The 20260-nt window shown below is 36.3% G+C and overlaps 2 protein-coding genes across 10 annotated transcripts in view; both read left to right on the forward strand.

Moving 5' to 3' along the window:
* Tre1 (Trapped in endoderm 1) overlaps positions 1-2533 on the forward strand; it is a 119208-nt gene extending 116675 nt beyond the window's left edge. Inside the window, exon 7 of the transcript XR_013033635.1 lies at positions 2485-2533. The gene's annotated coding sequence lies outside the window, so the exon portion shown is untranslated. The remainder of the gene's footprint in view (positions 1-2484) is intronic.
* The window catches only part of KrT95D (phosphofurin acidic cluster sorting protein KrT95D), a 138880-nt gene that overhangs the window by 53525 nt on the left and 65095 nt on the right, over positions 1-20260 (forward strand). Inside the window, exon 2 of one of the 9 annotated variants that reach the window (XM_076522717.1) lies at positions 15790-15855. The exons of the other annotated variants lie outside the window; for them this stretch is intronic. Coding sequence (XP_076378832.1) covers positions 15842-15855 — 14 coding nt within the window. The 5' untranslated portion in view covers positions 15790-15841. The remainder of the gene's footprint in view (positions 1-15789; positions 15856-20260) is intronic. 9 annotated transcript variants of the gene reach the window in all.

Raw genomic sequence — 20260 nt, forward strand, 5'->3', positions numbered from 1 at the left:
TCCAATCCGAGCCGATCTAAGCTGATACGATTGATGAGAACAATGCGTATATAAAACGCATATTTGATATTTGGTTTGATAAGGATCGTTCGGCTTGTTTCGTTAGCGGAGATTGGAAATAGCAGCTCGCACAGTTCGGATGTCCGGATCAAAACAGGAATCACTGATCGCAGACCGGATGCACGCAATTGCGAACCGGATGTAATAACATTATCCTATCAGCGGCAGATCCGATCATATTTCGTGCCATTTCCCAATCCGCAAACTGCTTCCCTTTAACACTAATCCAATACACCTTGTTCCTCCGAATATGTTCCAGGATCTAGAAACGATTTAAGTGTAACATTTTTCCGCAGAAGCGTATTGCTGCGATAACATAATTTGTTGAAGTCCGAAACGATTACAAAAATTTTTGATTTGTCTACAAAAGTATAGATATATATAGTATTTATATTAGGTCTACCGGAAAGTTCTGTCCGTTTAAGAAATGAAAGGAAATAATAGATTTTTCATAAATTTAGTAATATTTATTGTACAATATCATTTCCGTCCGACTTCTTGCCAGCGTGATGGCAATTTGTGAGCAACATTTTTCAATATTATTATATATTTCTCACATGAATATGTGCGTATCTATTGAAATTTGCAATAATATTATCAGACAGAACTTTCCGGCAGACCTAATATTTATATTATATTATATTTATATATATATATATATATCATTAACAAAGTGTATCGCAATTGCACTATTAAGAAAACACTATTAATACCGAATGCCGCGTTACCCTTTCGTGGGTGGCAGAATTATTTAAAATTAATTTTTGAACCGATCCATTATAAATTTCTTAATTTTACTAAGCTTCGCAAGAGGTAAGAATGTCGAAACAGAAATTGATGTCGTGTAACTTTGCTTTGCAATTTTTATTGGATTGGATAAAATACTATAATTCTATGAAATTTTTGATATTTTCGACGCGGTCGTCAATGCGTTAAAATAAAGAACACCGAATCATGATACCGCAGTAATTGGTGTATTTGCCTTATTTATTATCGTTAGAAGAAATGGGAGTACAGAGAGAGAGAGAGAGAGAGAGAGAGAGAGAGAGAGAGAGGGAGGGAGAGAGTCTCGGATAGTTTTAGATACGAGGAAATCAAAGTGACCCGCCCTCGAGGGTCAAACGAACGGGTAGCAATAATTGCCTGGGAGGCGGTAACAATTGCAAGCGCGACGAAAACACAGCCGCTCGGAAGCGGAGGCAAGTACAAGGTGAAATATTCAATGCAAATTCAGTCGCCGTAGGAACCTATGTCGAAAGTCAATCCGTTGATCAGCACTTGACCTTTCTGATCTCACTCGCTCTCTCGCTCTTAAACGCTTTCATCATTCTCATCTTGGGAATGATCTTGATTACGTTCGCTTCTGCTCGCCCCCTTCTTCTTCTTCTTCTTCTTCTTCTTCGACGTGTGTCTTCTTGTTGCGCGAGATTGGAACCCGTTCGAGCCTGACGGGAACAATGAGACTCGCTCGGAAGAACGAAAGTTCGCTAACGTGGCGCACGATGTAACGGTGACACAGCACCTAGCAGGTACATTTACCTTATCCACACTCTATTTCTGACGTGACGCAACGATACACGTTCGCGCGTTGACCTTTCGCGGTTTTCTCGGTACCGGTATACGGTTATCGAACGTCGACTTCTTTCACGGCTCCCGCCGCTCGGATTTCATTGTCAGTCCCGGTTTTTTTTTTCTTACGGCGCGCGATAGGACAATGCGACGAAGCTGCGTCATAATTAGGCTGCGGATTTTCTGCGTTCGCAGCAAGAATGAATGAACGAGACACGGAACGGCGAATACAAAAGAAGTAATTTCTCCTTAATTCATGCTCGGATTCCGCACAAAAATGGACAATTTGAGGAAAGGAGATACGATTATTCGAGCCTTGCTCGATCTCGTTTTTATAGTTGTTGACAATCGGTAACGTCATTGGAATTGATGATTCTCATAGGAATGAGAATCTTAAATTAATCTTTAATTATATCTTCTTTTTTATATTACAAGCTCATTTATTTCCTGAACAACAAGATGTTAATTATTGAAAAATGTGTCTTAAGTTACTTGTAACCGTGATAAAAAATAATTATAATATTAATTTCTATTATCCTTCTGTACTCCTAGCAATAAATAATAATTTATACGAAACTTGCGGTTATGAGTTCAGTTAAGCATCTTACTGTATATTAACGTCAAAGTGGAATTTCTTTTGAATCATTTTTTGCTTCATATACTTGCTTCATAAAACACCGAATCTTTTATTTATCAATTCCTAGAAAATTTCACAGCATCGTAATGATTTTTTCACTTCAGTTCGTTCTTCGTAGGTACAGTAAAATCACAAATTTTGCAAATATCAGAAAGATCTTCGCGATGCTGAAAGAGTCGAATAATAATCTACGACGACTCCCATTATTAATCTTTTAGGTACGGCTGAATTCTGCGCGAGGCTATTTCTCTGGACGGCAGAGTCTGATATGTACTGTACAGAGTCTGATACTGTATATTCTGTCTGTATATACAGGGTGTCCCAAAAATGTCTCGCAATCCGAAAGTGGCGGGTTGCTCAGGCCATTTGAAGCAACTTTTTCCTTCACAAAAATGTTCTCCGAGGCACCGTTAACGAGTTATTAACGAAAAACAGTGAGAACAGAGATCAGCTGCCGCGTGGTGGCCGAGACAACGGCGCCAGCGGTCGAGCGGTCGAATCCCAGCTCAGCTAGCGCGAGGCAGCCGAGCCAGCGGCGCCAGCGGTCGAGGCGGTCGAATTTCAGCTCAGCTGGCGCGAGGCGGCCGAGTCAATGAGCGGAACTGGACTTCGTGCGCTGGTTGGCTGGGCTGCCTCGCGTCAGCCGTACTCGATTCTTATTGGTCACTGTTTTTCGTTAATAACTCGTTAACGGTGCCTCGGAGAAAATTTTTGTAAAGGAAGAAGTTGCTTCAAATGACCCAAGGAACCCGCCATTTCCGGATTGCGAGACATTTTTGTGACACCCTGTAGACTGTTATAAATCGATGTGAAGACAAAAGAAATGAGAAACAATGCATATGAAGACGATTATTTGATTCAAACAATGAGTGAGTGAGCTACTAGAGCAAGTCACTATAGTGGCGCGTCGTCCAGAGAGATGACATCCGCGAAAGCCACTATAGTGGCGTGTCGTTCTGAAAGATGACATCCGCGAAAGCCACTATAGTGGCGCGTCGTGCCTAAAAGGTTAATATTCAGACACTTTTTAAAACGCAATAACCTTTTTAAGACTGGAATAAACGATTTGAATTTTTTTTTAGATGATAAAGGAACTAGTACATTAAGATGACGAAACTATTTTGTTACAATTTTGCTATTACTTGGAATGTCAAAATAAACTAAATAAAACAAAATAAAAGATTCTCGTTTTTTAAGTTTTTTATCCGAGCCCGTAACGAAAATATAAGAAATGCGTTTTGTAAATCTTGGTAAGTTAGATGTATGCTGAAAATTTCATCGAAATCGGTTAACGCAAAGTCAAGTTACAACCGTTAAAAGATTGTAAGAAACTACAAATTTCTCACACTTGTTGATCGAAAGTGTCCAAAATCGGGACAGAACTGCGATTTTTGCGATCTTTAATTGTTTACAACTCGTACCAAGATCAATCGATTTCGGTGAAATTTTTAACATGCATATAACTTACCAAGACATACGAAACACATTTTTTAAATTAGTGTTATACACTTAGATAAAAAGGTTAAAAAGCTAGAATTTTTTATTTTCTTCCGTCATCTTAAGCAGTAGCAAAATTTTAAAAAATCATTCTAATTATGATCTAGTAGACTGACCGCTGAATCATCTGACAAAAATTCAAGTCATTCAGTTCAGTTCCGAAAAAGTTTCCCCTTTTGAAAAGTGTCGGAATATTAACGGGAGTCACTGTACGGCGAACAACTAACACGTTAAAGTTGACGCGTGATAAATTGGAACGTAGAACGCACAACGTGTGAAGCAACTTGAAAATCTTTGTCGCGTATGCGCTATCGCTACAATTTCAACGATGCTCCTCTCTGGCATAAACTTTGTTACGAGTTTCCCATAAACGACGAAGAGACGATTACGGTCGAAACACGCTTGCATGCCAAGCTCGGGTTCTGTGCTCCAGCGTGTGCTGTGCCAACAGCCATTGGCCTGACGGCACGGCCAATGTGAGCGGCGCTCACAGTGTGAACACTCTTAACCGTTTGCGTACCACGAGCCACTTTTGCGCTCTTCAGATTTTGTGTCGAGAAAAGCCAGGGCATTTGGCCGAAACAGACGACCTACGGCCCACCCGAAATTTGTCGAAACGTGCTCAGTCTTTCAGACGCATGTACACGTCGCGCGTCGCATCGCTGTCAGTGATCCAATTTGCATTTTGTTGTTACCTATTCTAAATTAATAGTATATATATTTTCATTCATAACGTTTTATTTTATGTTTTACGGCTTTTTTCGACACATAATCGAAGGAGCGCTATTACGCTCTTCGGCTTCTTTCGACACATAATCGAAGGAGCGCTATTGCGCTCTTTGGCTTTTTTCGACACATAATCGAAGGAGCGCTATTGCGCTCTTTGGCTTTTTTCGACAAATAATCGAAGGAGCGCTATTGCGCTCTTTGGCTTTTTTCGACACATAATCGAAGGAGCGCTATTGCGCTCTTCGGCTTCTTTCGACACATAATCGAAGGAGCGCTATTGCGCTCTTCGGCTTCTCTCGACACATAATCGAAGGAGCGCTATTACGCTCTTCGGCCTTTTTTGACACATAATCGAAGGAGCGCTATTACGCTCTTCGGCTTCTCTCGACACATAATCGAAGGAGCGCTATTGCGCTCTTCAGCCTTTTTTGACACATAATCGAAGGAGAGCTATTGCGCTCTTCGGCGCTTTTCGATCCTGTTTTTTCAGAACCGTCTGGTACGCAAACGGTTAACCTCTTAGGCACGGCTGAATTTTGCGCGGGGCTGTTTCTCTGTACGGCAGAGTTCAACGCGAATTACGCGTAAATGATACGGCACTGCAATGTGTGACGGATAATGCTGTTCTTTACACGAGTACATTGGAATGAAGTGTTTGACGATTAAATTATAATTTTTCTTAAAGATATGATACACGCGTTTTAACTTTTAACAATTTAACAAACAAAGCCACTATAGTGGCGCATAGTGCCTAAGAGGTTAATGTAAAAACCAAACGAAAGAATATTTCGGGCTCGGAGCGTGACCGTGCTTGGCATGTACAGTGGCTAATAAAAGTGTCTATACACCTTTTAAAACGCAATAACTATTTTAAAACTGAACTAAATGACTTGAATTTTTTCTTTAGATGATAGACGAACTAGTCTACTAGACGATGACAGAAATGCTTTTTTTTTTTTAATTTTGCTATTACTTGGAATGACAAAGAAATAAGCATCTCTCGTTTCTTAACTTTTTTATCTGAGCCTGTAACGAAAATTAAAAAATTGTCTTTCGTAGATCTCGATAACTTATATGTGTGTTGAAAATTCAAAAATCGAAATCGGTTCACGTTGTTACGAGTTACGAGAAATTAGAAATCGCAAAAATCGCAGTTTTATCACGATTTTCACCAAAAAAAAAAACTGTAAGAGATCTGTGATTTTTAAAATCCTTCAACGCCTGTAGCTCGACTCCGGGTTAACCGATTACGATTAAATTTTCAGCACGGATATAAGTTACGGAGATGTACGAAAGGCAAAAATAAATAAAATAAATTTTCAATAAATAAAAATTAAATAAAATAAATTTTCAATAAATAAAAATTAAATAAAATAAATTTTCAATAAATAAAAATTAAATAAAATAAATTTTCAATAAATAAAAATTAAATAAAATAAATTTTCAATAAATTTTCGTTAAAGGCTCATATTAAAAAAAAGTTAAAAAAACGAGGGTTTTTAATTATTTCTTTTCGTGCCAAGTAATGGCAAAATTAAAAAAGAAAACTTTTCAGCCATCGTCTAGTAGACCAAGTGCGTCTGTCATCTGAAAAAGATGCAAGTGATTTAGTTCAGTTTGCAAAAACCGATTGCGTTTTGAAAGATGTACGAACACTTCTGTGGGCCACTGTAAGTGGGTTTCGACCCTTATGCGAAAGTTTCTTGACGCCTAGCGCGGAGCTTTCCTGGTTCGCCCTTCTGCCATCTGGCCTCTCCTCTCCACCTACGTTAGGCGCACCAGATAGTCGAACAGTGAGTCATAAACGACGGAAGCGACGATCATTCTTTCCAAACTCCGTGTGCAATAGTAACGCGGGGGTGACGCGTCCACTCTTCGCCGGTTCGATTCGATGGTTTCGATACGATTTCCATTGTACTCGATACGTATTAATTCGGGCGCTTCTCGGCAGCCTTATCTCAGCTTTATCTTCGATCCGAAGCGGTTTCTTCGTTTAACACGTTCCGTGCCACGTGTACCATCGATGGTACACGCTTGCATGTTTACTTAGTGAACTGAACAAATTGTTTACAAGAAATTTAGAACCGAAGAATCAATTTCCACCGCAAGAATGGGCGTTGATAAGTTTTTGTTACGTTGTTATGTGTACGAGAATTAATAATTGCACGTAATACATCAAGTTTTAGTAAAATATCAAAGTGTGAAGATTCGAGTAAAAAAGCTCGGCACGGAACGTGTTAATGAAAAGTCGTCGCTGTTTTACAGCGACGCCTGGCGATCTTTGATCCGCAGTTAAACCTCGACGCGGCGATCGTGAAACAGGCTTTATTAACCGAGGAAATAATTATCCGCGTCACTGGGAACCGTAACGGCTGAACACGGTCTTAGAAGTTGGATGAAACTTTCCGCTCTCGGGAATCGTTTTATAGTAAATTAATGGAAACGGGGAATAATAAGCCGTACGTTCAAAATCATTGAAGCGGAAAATTTCGCGTGTGCTTTAAAGATTAATAATGATGGAAAGAATGGTAAATGTTTTGAAAATGATAAAATGGATTTGTATTGTTTCATAACGATGGATAAAGTTAAAGTTCGTAATATTAATATAAGAGTCGTAATTTTAATTTGCCGAATTTAACGCTCGATTCGTTAATTGTGTCATAAACTAATGAGAACTATCGATAATGGCCAACGTGGCTAACATCAACGGAGTCAAAGAATGTTGTGCGTGTTTTGAAGGATTAATAATGTTAGAAAGAATGGTAAATGTTTTGAAATCAGTTGGATTAAACAGTGACCTCGTTGAATGCGCCACGAATTAATGAAGATTATCGATAATGGCCAGCATGGCTAAAATCGACGGAGTCAAAGAATATTGTGCGTGTTTTGAAGAATCAATAATGTTACAAAGAATGGTAAATGTTTTGAAATCAGTTGGATTAAACAGTGGCCTCGTTGAATGCGCCACGAATTAATGAAGATTATCGATAATGGCCAGCGTGGCTAAAATCAACGGAGCCAAAGAATGTTGTGCGTGTTTTGAAGGATTAATAATGTTACAAAGAATGGTAAATGTTTTGAAATAAGTTGGATTAAACAGTGGCCTCGTTGAATGCGCCACGAATTAATGAAGATTATCGATAATGGCCAGCGTGGCTAAAATCGACGGAGTCAAAGAATGTTGTGCGTGTTTTGAAGGATTAATAATGTTACAAAGAATGGTAAATGTTTTGAAATCAGTTGGATTAAACAGTGGCCTCGTTGAATGCGCCACGAATTAATGAAGATTATCGATAATGGCCAGCATGGCTAAAATCGACGGAGTCAAAGAATGTCGTGCATTTTGAAGATCAATAACGATATAAAAAGTGGTAAATGTCTTGAGACCAGCTGGCCGGGAAACGCTCGTTTCGTTAAACGCGCCATAAATTAAGGAAAACAAGAAATAATGGCCGGTCAAGAAAAGGTACGATGTTTCACGAACGCTGGGAACGATAAAATAAAATGATAAATGTCTCGAGATAGAGATTATACGCTTGTTTCGTTGAACATGTCGTAAATTAACGAGGACGAAAAACGATGGACAAAATAATCTGGACATTAACGAAGACTGGAAAAACTGGTACATATCTCGATGACGAATGGTGACAGAAGAAAATGACAGGTGCCTTAAGAGTCGGTAAGAATGCAGAAAATGACGTGGCACGTATCTAAAGAACGAATGATCGTGGAAGAAAAAAATGTCAGCTATCAGACAAACGACATAGTAGCGGAAAAAATGGCAAAATTGAGCATTTCTGACCATTCGAAGGTTTAACTTTTGCAAAAATTGAATTGATTTTATTTTATAAAATTGAATTTATTCATTTCTGATCCGTTTTTTTAAGGATAAATACAGAGTTTTTATAAATTAATTTAACGTTACGTGTAAAAATATGGACAGTAAAATGAATAAACAAAAAGAATGTGTTGTCACTTCGTAATAATCGACACGGTGCGCCGATTGTTTCCCATCAATATTCGAATAACAAACGTTCTAAATTTCTATGAAATCACATAAAATTCGCAAGTACGTTTATAATAAATATAGAAATTTATTTGCGAGTTTGTAAAAAGATTTTAGAACTCCATTAAAATTATAGAAATTTATATTTGTAACTACATAGAAATGAATGATTTCAAATAATTATTTCTTCCTTTCGTGATACGTAGAATGATCTCAGGTCCGCGGGACGTATGTATTGCGCCTTTCCATGGGAAGTCTTTGCGGTTCATTCGTCATTCTTGTCGCGGCGAGTTGGATATCTGTCGGCGAAACGCGCGATATATGCATTATTATATGTATATTGGTCGTTAGATCGTGCGTTCGAGTGGAAGAAATTTCATCGTCGTCCAATGTTCCGGAAGCGATTCGAAGCTTAAACGGCGAATGCTTGTGCGACCACGCAAATTGAATTTTTCACGTGTGCTCTGTCTACGGAAAAATTGCTGGACGCCGGAACCCAGAGTGCCGCGGAAAATTGTGCTGATTCGCTTCGCATCTGCGTGTACCGATAAAACGCGATTTCTTCTCGGAGAACGAATTTTTAAATGATTTTCGGTCCACCGGTCGCGACCGAAGCGCGGACTTTTATTGCGAGTGCTCCGCAACTGTACAAAATGGTCACTATAAATCTTTTGTGAAGCGGATTTGGCGGTGTATATTATCGAGCACGCAATTGAACACTTCAAGCACGTTTTCGGGTACATAGACATTGCTTTGGAAATGAAATTACCATTACAAATTACTTTTAACGTGGTTTCAGTGATTGCGTTCCATCAGATATATGTATACGATTACGTGTTTGATTAACAGTTTCCAACGCGTCATAGTTCTTCCGAGTGTAATATTGGCTCCGTGAATTACTTTCAAAATGCCGTCGGTCATTGCATTTTATCACGCCCACACACGGACGACAGTTGAATATTCAAAGTTTTGAATGCGTAGAAAATATCGTGAAACTCAATTCATAAATGTATACATTTCAAAAAAGCATTGTTTAAGATACACAGCAAATTATTCTGAAAATAAAACGAGCCTTTCGAACAGTTTTCAACGTAGATTTGGTGTTTGTTCTTTATCGCACCGCAATAGCATGTGCAATCAATTGGATACCGTTTCGAGTGCATGAAAATTGCTTTGAAAATGACACGCTCGTTACGTAAATTCATTGTGGGCTAAATCTTTTGATTGTATTTGATCTGTTTGGCCTACGTTCAAGCTATATTAACGAGTGAAAAATGAGATTGTCTATCGGATAAAAAAAAAGTTCTACCGATTCCAGCTAATTAAGAGTTCTAAATAACGTCGCGTGGTCTATAACCGCAATCCCGAGCGTACAAAGTTATAAACGCTGAACTTTCATAACTATGCACTGTAATTTATGCTACAGTCCGATGCCAATTTGTCTGGATTACAGCCAACAATTCTTTGCCGCCGTCAAGTCGAGTGTCCCCGGAACGAGAGCAAACAATCCGTCGGTGACAATTTCCGTCAACAACGCCCCACCAATTTTCGCTTATCAAATATCGTGTCGCGTGCATCAATTTTATTCGGCGGCGCAGTTTACACATTAATTTCAGCTGCGATGTTTCGCGCGAGCGGGCGTGAGTCACGCGTTTTCCCGCGCCTTGTCGGCAAACAATGCATGTGTCAAAATTATTGTTACGGCTCGTATTTGCTTAACCGTGACACATTTCTTTCGTATTTCAAAGTTAAATTCCGAAATTACAATGATGTAGGCTCGGACGATGTACGTCCACCTTTCCCGGAACAAATGTTTGCGAGCCACTGTATATGGTAATCGTATGCCAACTTCGACCTAATTGTATTTGTCAAAAATAATGCTCCTCGAAATTTTCGTAATCAGCTTGATCTATGTCGTCAGATGGTGTCATCGGGCTGCGGCGATCATTTTATTTTAGTGCCAACGATTATTTCATTGTCGGTAGACATTTTATACGAGGACTAGTGATTATTTTATTATTGGTAGACGGTTTATTTAACGTGTAATAATTATTTTATTACTGATAGACAGTTTGCTTGATGAATAATAATTGTTTTATTATTGGTGGACATTTTATTTGATGACCAGTCATTATTTTATTATTGGTAGACAGTTTATTTAACGTGTAATAATTATTTTATTACTGTCAGACAGTTTACTTAGTGAATAATAATTGCTTTATTATTGGTGGGCATTTTATTTTATGACCAGTCATTATTTTATTATTGGTAGACAGTATATTTAATGAGTAATAATTATTTTATTACTGGCACACAATTTACTTGATGAATAATAATTGTTTTATTATTGGTGGACATTTTATTTGATGACCAGTCATTATTTTATTATTGGTAGACAGTTTATTTAACGTGTAATAATTATTTTATTACTGTCAGACAGTTTACTTAGTGAATAATAATTGCTTTATTATTAGTGGGCATTTTATTTTATGACCAGTCATTATTTTATTATTGGTAGACAGTATATTTAATGAGTAATAATTATTTTATTACTGGCACACAATTTACTTGATGAATAATAATTGTTTTATTATTGGTAGACATTTTATTTGATGACCAGTCATTATTTTATTATTAGTAGACAGTTCATTCAATGAGTAATAATTATTTTATTATTGGTAGACAGTTTACTTGACGAGTAATAATTGTTTTATTATTGGTAGGCAGTTTGTTCAATGAGTAATACTTATTTTATTATTGGTAGATATTTTATCAAGTACATTTTTCAAATGTTTTTCAATCCAAAAATTTTTCTGTCAAAATAAATCGCAATCTTTTTAGGAACATTACATGAAGAAATTAATTCGTCAAAAAGACCACTTTATCGATAATATGAAATTCCGAACAGACGTAAATAGGGAGACACATTTTCCTACAGGGTTTGACGTACGTAGGCTGTTCTGTGGTCGTGGAAACGGGTGTCGCGCTCGCTTCCGTCCGTCGTAATTCATTTACGCGACACGGACCCTTCGACAGGTTACGCACACCTTCCCAGCCTAGGTGTTTACAGCCGGCCAATACTTCGGCCGGGTCGACGCCAGGGCGGCAAAGAGGATTGCGAAAAGGTCGACAAAGCGCGATTACAGGGAAGGGCATCCTATATCGCGAAGAATAAGCGTCTTTGGTCCGACGTAACATACAATCGATACCGTCTGTCTCCATTCACCGGACAAAAATAATAGATCGCGATTTCGTTGATTCTTGGCGCACGGCTGGTACAGTCCCGGGCAAAATGACAGCGGACGTATGTGATATGTATCTTTAATTCTTTTTCTTCGGAGATAGCTTGAATTGCTTTATTTTCGAGCAATAATACGCAAACGCCACACCGAAAAAGAAAGGAATTTGATTTGGATAAAATATATAAATAATGTTATATAATTATAATAATATAAATTTTTAAGAATATTAATTATTATATAATAAATTATAATTATAATAATATAAATAATATTATATAATATAAATTCTTAAGAATATTAATTATTATATAATAAATTATAATAATATAAATAATATTATATAATTATAATATTATTAATATTATATAAAATATATAAAGCATAAAATTCTCATGCTTGCGTAGAAAAGAAACTGACATGTTTTTATGTTTATGTTAATAATGTTTTCTTATCCTTCCAACCAATTGCAATTTGCGAAAACAATCTTTTTCGCCATTGTCTAGTAAACTGATCCCTTTAACATCTTAAAGAAATTTAATTTAATTTATTTTATTTTGTTTTATATACGTACGGGTAAATAGCAATTTTCACAGTAACGGAACAAAAATACATATTATGTCATTATGATATTAATCAGTAAATTAGGTAAACAGTATGCGAGAACTTTTGTGAATTTTGTGACATTCGCTGCAAATATGTCCTATTTTATCGCTGTTGTTATCGGCAAGTTGAAATATCCTGTAAAAAGTGTCAATCGCGCTTCGATCGCACTGTAGATTATTGATATTTATTATAACATGTCGCGGCATTTCCGTGACCGGACAATTAAAAATCCTCGGACGGGCCCACCAGTGCCTCGTTGTTTTTAAATGCAATTTATTTCCTGCCAGCGCCAGAGATGCATCGATCGGGGATATCGTCGAGTGAGACGATGTTCGATGAATAAATTGGAAATAGTGGCGCAGCAGCGTTCAGAGGAAAAGTGGCGGATGAAGTAGTTACACGATCGAGACCGCCGAATAATAAGTTCAATTAAATAAGGGATGAGAATGGAGCCGCGAGAAAAGCGGGATAGATCGGCGAACGATTCGTTTAAATTTTCTAATTTTTCTCTCGGTTCGCCGTGATAACAGTTTCCATATGAATCAAAGATGTCTGTTCAAGGAATGACAGTTTTAGGTCGTGCTCCTCTCTCTCGGTCCGATTTCAAGATTTTTCTTTAACGTTTCCACGATAGAATTTCCATCATTTTTGCACTCCTGTATCTCTTGCGCTTTGTTTGTAAATCGTTTTACAAGATAGTTTTCATTTTTGTTACGTGACAATCTTAACGGTATCGTAGCTGAATTAACATTTTTAATAATTGACCAATTCGCGATTATTGGCACGTTAAAATGCAACATCTTTTATACGTGCAAAATTATCTAATTCAATACTGGGAAAGAAGAAGTTGAATAATAATATATTTCTCCTTTTCATAATTCTAATGAATTGGAGAGGAGATGTCCGACAATGTTCTTAAGTAATCCGATGCATTTAGATTTTCGTATTTTATTGCTGGCCATTTCTATCGTAAAAGCATAAAATCAGCAGTCTAATAATTACATATATATGTAGATTATATTATATCGATATATATTAATAATATTATATTAATAATATTGTATATATATTAATAAACTATAATTGTACATATGTGTATATATTTATTAACAGACAATAATTATGTAAATACGTATACATATATTAACAGATAATAATTATGTATGTATACATATATTAACAAACAATAATTATGTATGTATACATACATATATCAACATCTTTATGCAAACTAAAAATGATATAAGTTAATTGTAAGAAACATGAATTATTTAGAATGATCTTTCGAATGGTCTAAGTTGATTGGTAGAAACATAAGTTAGTCAGAATGATCTTACCTCTTTCAGTGATCGTAATAAGTTGCAAATAACGTAACAACATCATTAGAACATCATTACGGTCTTATGTGCGACCAACACATTTTTCTCCGAAATGCATAGAATCCGCAGTCTAATTACGACTAAAGATCATCGCGGGCTCTTCGAACGGAAGACTAATGAATCGAAGTGTCAGAGGAACAACGAAACCTTTGATTAAATCGATGACCGGTCCGGAGAGAGATTAATAATCCGTAATCGCGTAATAAGGGAATCTGTGAGGATTAATGAAAGAACGACTGGAGACTGCGAAGAAGACCGATGCTGCGGAACTATTGATAAAGAAACGAATAGGAACGTATTTTGCCCGATGAAGCGTTGAATTGTTATTAATTGCGAGTCCACGGCGTTTCTCCGTTGGAAAGAATTCATTAAGATGATCGTGACGCGGATCTCGGCGCCACGCGGATGAGATAATAGCCTCAGTTTCTCGGGATATTTAATCCGAACGACTATCATAATCACCGATGCGCGGGTAATTAAGGTTGCGCAACAAACGACGATTGTTACGCCGTCGATGATTGTTCGGTAACGAGGGACAGGCTCGTCGAATGCCTATGAAAAAAAATGCAAAAATTTAAACGAACGCTGCGTTCGCGTTTCACTTATATATATATATATATATATATATATATATATATATGTATGTAATCGCGTTTGTACTTATCCTAGTGGTCGTCCAGCTGGCGATTTATCGAAACGCGTCGTCTTCTCTGCGACGCATGCTCGTCCGTTGCAGAGCTGGGCGAAATTTGGTTCGACATTATCGAAGCGAAAATTTATCCGGACAACAAGTTATTCGAACGAAAATTCAGCCGAATAAGAAGTGTTCTTCGTTATTCGTGTAAGAATTTATTTGTACGGTAATTAATACGGGGAACAATCGACTTCAATAAAAATGATAAAATATGCTGATATAATATCCATATAGTTCATCGATTAAAATAACTTATTTAAATAACTTATTCGAATAAACAGCTAAAATAATTCGTCGCGAATAATGAATGATTATTTGTTCGAATAAAATATTCGACTAAGACGAATTCGTTCGAATAATTATGAAATATTTACTCGAAACAAATCGAATAATTATTCTGGTTAAACATTTATTCGAAACAATTTGGATAATTATTCTAGATAGATGTTCATTCGAAAGAAATCGAATAATTATTCTATATATATAATATTTAATAATATATCTAGAATATTATTATTATCTACTACTATTATTATATATCTAGATATATAATATTCTAGATTATTAATTATTATTATCTACTATTATTATTATTATTATCTATTACTATAATTATTATTACTATCTACTACTATTATTATATATCTAGAATATTATATATCTAGATATATAATATTCTAGATTATTAATTATTATTATCTACTATTATTATTATTATTATTATTATCTATTACTATAATTATTATTACTATCTACTACTATTATTATATATCTAGATATATATAATATTCTAGATATATAATAATAGTAGTAGATAATAATAATATTATATATATATATATAGAATATTATTATTATCATCTACTACTATTATTATTATCTAGAATATTTACTCGAAACAAATCGAGTAATTATTCTAGATAAATATTTATTCGAAACAATTCGAATAATGCCCGACCCTGGTCCCCTGGATAGGGGAAGGTATTCTCTCCAGATCCATCGTTATCGCGATATTTGCGATCCAATTTCACGTGTCGCGGACGCTTGACCTCGTACGCAGACGAAAATTAATTAAGCTATACAATGTCGTGTATCATGTTTTATCTTTCGATCGCCTTCGAAGCGTAACAGCTTCGACGAAAGCTACGCGTTCAATCCTACGTTCATCGCATCAAATAAATAAAAACGTTGTACCGAAGTGAAATTAATTATTCGTGAGAACGTGATTGAACTTGGAAAATTCGCGGCGAAATATGCGTTGCTTGCGAAATAATCTGTCGGTGTTTAACTCGATGAATAATGGAGAAATAATTGAACGAACGATTCGATCATGTATATTTCATTGCTAAACGTGTTTTTTCTTCGTTTTGCAGGTTCGTAAACGCATTTGTTCTCTGACAGCAGCTTTGCCCGACGACCAAAGTTATGACGAGAAAAACGTGAGTTACGCATCGAAAACGTTTACAATGGAATTACGGATTTTTTGGCAGTGCTCGATGTTCGATGGAACTTTGTGCAACGTTCGAAAGATATTAGATTTATCCGTGATTTTTTAAAAAAACGTACTTTTTCGCAATTTTTAGTTTACGCGTTGAACCATGGTTTTTTTATATTAATTCTACAACCGCGGGCAACGTAGAATTCCCGTGTCTAAACATTTTACAAAATTTAGCAAAAACATCACTGAATTTAACAAATTTTAAGTTCAAAATCCGGGCTTGTTTTGAATGCACAACCCAGCGATTCGTCAAGAATGAATCTACAGAACACATTTTTTAACTCTCACAGGTTTAGATGAAAATTTAAAAAACGAGAGTTCTTTATTTTCTTTCGTCGTTCTAAGCGATAGCAAAATTTCAAAAAAGCATTCCAATTATGGTCTAGTAGACTGCTGCCTGTGTCGTCTAAAAAAAAAGATTCAAGTCGTTTAGTCCAGTTCTGAAAAAAGCTATTGCGTTTTAAAAGGTGTCGGAATAATTGAGCCGTTTATTTTGAAAGTGGCATAAGAGTCACTTTACCGTAATGAAAAGTGGTGATTTTTTTAATGTTTATACGAAATTATTTATACTGAGAAAAATATCGGTATCCTGAGATAACAAATACAAGTAAATCTTCTCGAAAGTTAGCATCCATATTTTTAAACGTGTTAAAACGCAAACCCTTAAATAGAATATATTTAAGTCGATATTATCGACTTAAAAACAAAGTGACTTATGCCACTTTCAAAATAAACGGCTCAATTAATGGGAGTCATTATTGCGTTAATATTGCATTATACATACACAAACGTAGTACAGTAATATGTATTACTAAATCACGTTTCTTTTTTTGTCAAATGTCTCAGCATTGAATTAGAACAGCGATTTGTTAATTAGCCGTCCGAGCATTCGAAATATTTGTTCCCCGTCCGGCGTCGTCGTCCTTCGAACGTGAAAGAATGTTTAGACGACAAACTTTCTTCTTCGCGCGCGCAGCATCGGCGACGCGACCGTTCGCAGAGAAATCGATGTCCGATGCAATCGCGTCGAAATCAAGTCGCTCCGATTTCCGAGCCGCGCGTTGCGTGTCGTCGTTTGCAATGCAAATAGCAAACGAACGTCGGAACAGCCGATATCGATCATATCGATATCGTCGCGCAAACGCCCGACTCCGTTGATCGGGTTGCAAACAAACGGATTCCAGGAACGCAGCGGGTCCTATTGGACCAGTTCAAACACGCGCGATTCCAATCTACTTTACTTTTAATTCGTCGCGGTGCTCGGTTTACCTTCCTCCGATCGGATTCGGTCGTATTTGGCTATGCTCGGTTCCGGCGCGACTGCGACTCCATTGAAACTGTGTAACTCCTGTCACACCGAGAACCACGTTGAATAATAATTTGTTTACCAATCGATGATTCAATTTATTTTTTATTCACGATCTGAACGGCGACGGTATCTCTATTCGTCGTAATAATTGCGTGTGAACAGCAACGAGAGCTGAGCATTCTTATTTGGAAGTGTCTCTGGATGTTGCTCGTCATTTTTCTTTTTACTCTTAACGTTATTGGTTTTAGCTAAAAACGAGATTTTATGTTTTGTTAAGAATCGTTTCTTGATTAAAATTGAATGTTCTTCGGAGGTTTTACTTTCTCGCCTGGTAGCAGATACAAAACTGTCTTCTTATGATTCAAGAGTTTTCTGTATCGTAGATATCGACGATTTAAGTCGACTTAATTTCGGAACATATTTTGAGTCGGTTTAAAATGCTCAAGTCGCAATTGAAACGTAAAATTTTAAGGAACAATTCGAGATTTTTCTCTCTCATAAAAATCGACGATTTAATTCATTTTAATTTCGGAACATATTTTGAGTCGGTTTAAAATACTCAAGTCGTAATTGAAACGTAAAATTTTAAGAAACAATTCGAGATTTTTCTGTCTCATAAAAATCGACGATTTAATGCAACTTAATTTAGGAATATGTTTCGAGTCGGTTTCAAATGTTCAAGTCGCAATTGAAACGCAAAATTTTAAAGAACAATTCGAGACTTTTCTGTCTCATAAAAATCGACGATTTAATTCAACTTAATTTAGGAATATGTTTCGAGTCGGTTTCAAATGCTCAAGTCGCAATTGAAACGCAAAATTTTAAGGAACAATTCGAGACTTTTCTGTCTCATAAAAATCGACGATTTAATTCAACTTAATTTAGGAATATGTTTCGAGTCGGTTTCAAATGCTCAAGTCGCAATTGAAACGCAAAATTTTAGGGAACAATTCGAGACTTTTCTGTCTCATAAATATCGACGATTTAATTCAACTTAATGTAGGAATATATTTTTAATTGATGAAGATATTGAACCGACAATGAAAACGCTGAATAAATTGATGAAACGATTCAAGATTTTCCTGTCTTATAAGTATCGACGATTTAGTCAACTTAATTTGGACACATATTTTGAATTGATTAAAATATTCAACTGACAATGAAAACGCTGAATAAATGAAATTCAAGATTTTCCAGACTCATAAAAATCGACGATTTAGTTAATTTACTAATGAATAGTTAAAATTGAGAAACATGTTTTCCTTTAACTAACCTTTCAAACACTAAATAAATGGAAAACATTGACCGAAGTAATTACTTGTGTAATAAAAGTCGACGATTTCATTCAAACACTTTAGAAATATAATTTGAGTGAAAAATACTCGACTCACCATTGAACCACTGACTAAATTGAAGTAACGATTAAAACATGTTCTATCTAATAAAAATCGATAATTCGATTAATTAAATTTGAAATCACACATTACGAGTCGGTTGAAAATGCCATCCACCGAATAAATAGAATAAACGATTTCAACATTTATCCGGCTCTTAAAGTCAACCGCGCCGCCAACAAAAAACTGCAGAATCGAGATCGATCTTCCGTAAACTGCATTGGCATTAGGAGTATTGGCTAATTAGCATTGGCTAATTAGGAGAGGCAGTAAGCGCGCATTGTTTGAAATCCCGATTGAGAAGCACACGCGGTGCGTTCGATTCGACACAATAAAAAAACGGAGAGTGAAATCGGCAATTCGGTAAACTTAGATCCAGCAGCAGAAAACTTTCTGGTCGCCGATCCCATGGCTTCGACCATGAATTCGTTCGGCACGGTCGCGACACAGCCTCTTTCTTATTCGCATTGTCTACCACACACGGACACGCTCACACAGAGATACACTGAAACACACACAGTGGCAAACGCGCGGAGCTACAAGCTTGCACGCGAATCCTGTCGGAAATGTCGATCGCGGCCAACGCTTTAAATGTCGCAATCCGGAAAGCGTAACGGTAACCAAACGTTACGCGTCCTCGCCCTTTTAAGCTCATGAAACTGTAAATGGATGTAATTTCAGTTAAGAACCGCGGTCCTTTGTCCAATACCATTTTCTCTAATCGTTGACTCAACCGCTGGAAACCAGAACCGTCGGTTTCTGCAGAAGTTACGCTCGCGATTTTTTCGTGACGTTCGGTAAACAATTTTGTAAGATCGTGGCATTTTCTATCGGATATTTTCGAACAAAATGTTTCTGATCGATCGGTTCGCGAAATGATTTTAATGCACGGCGAATCTTGTATTCTCTCGTCTTTGCGTAATTTGGTAGATCGCTGATTTTTCTGCGAATTTTTGTAGAGTAAAAATTCGATTAGAATAGAATTTTATTCGACGCTATCGAAATGATATCCAATCGAATAAAAATTCATCTAAACGAAGATCTGGACGAATAAGATTTTATTCGAATATTCGAATTCATCTGAATAAGATTTTATTCGAATATTCGAATTCATCTAAATAAGATTTTATTCGAATATTCCAATTCACACACACACACACACACACACACACACACACACACACACACACACACACACACACACACACACACACACACACACACACACACACACACACACACACACAATTTAAATAAGATTCTATTCGAATATTCGAATTCATCTAAATAAGATTTTATTCGAATAAGAATTTATTCGTACAAGAATTCGTACGGGAAATAATTGATTTAAATTAAAGTAAGAGATAAAAACTAACGAATAAAAATCTATCCAGATAAAAATCTAGGCGAATAAGATTTTATTCAAATATTCGAATTCATTCGAATAAGAATTTATTCGTGTAGGAATTTATAAGGAAAATAATCGATTCGAATAAAAATGATAGAGTGTAAGGAGTCTTTTCATAGTTTATCGATTTATTAAAATTACGTAAAAAGGAAAACACTCAACAATTATAATCGCATAAAATATTCGAGTGGAAAGTATTCGTTCGAATAATGATCTCAGATAATTATTCGTTCGA

This window comes from Megalopta genalis, chromosome 6, assembly GCF_051020955.1.
Source record: "Megalopta genalis isolate 19385.01 chromosome 6, iyMegGena1_principal, whole genome shotgun sequence".
Taxonomy (NCBI): Eukaryota; Metazoa; Arthropoda; class Insecta; order Hymenoptera; family Halictidae; genus Megalopta; species Megalopta genalis.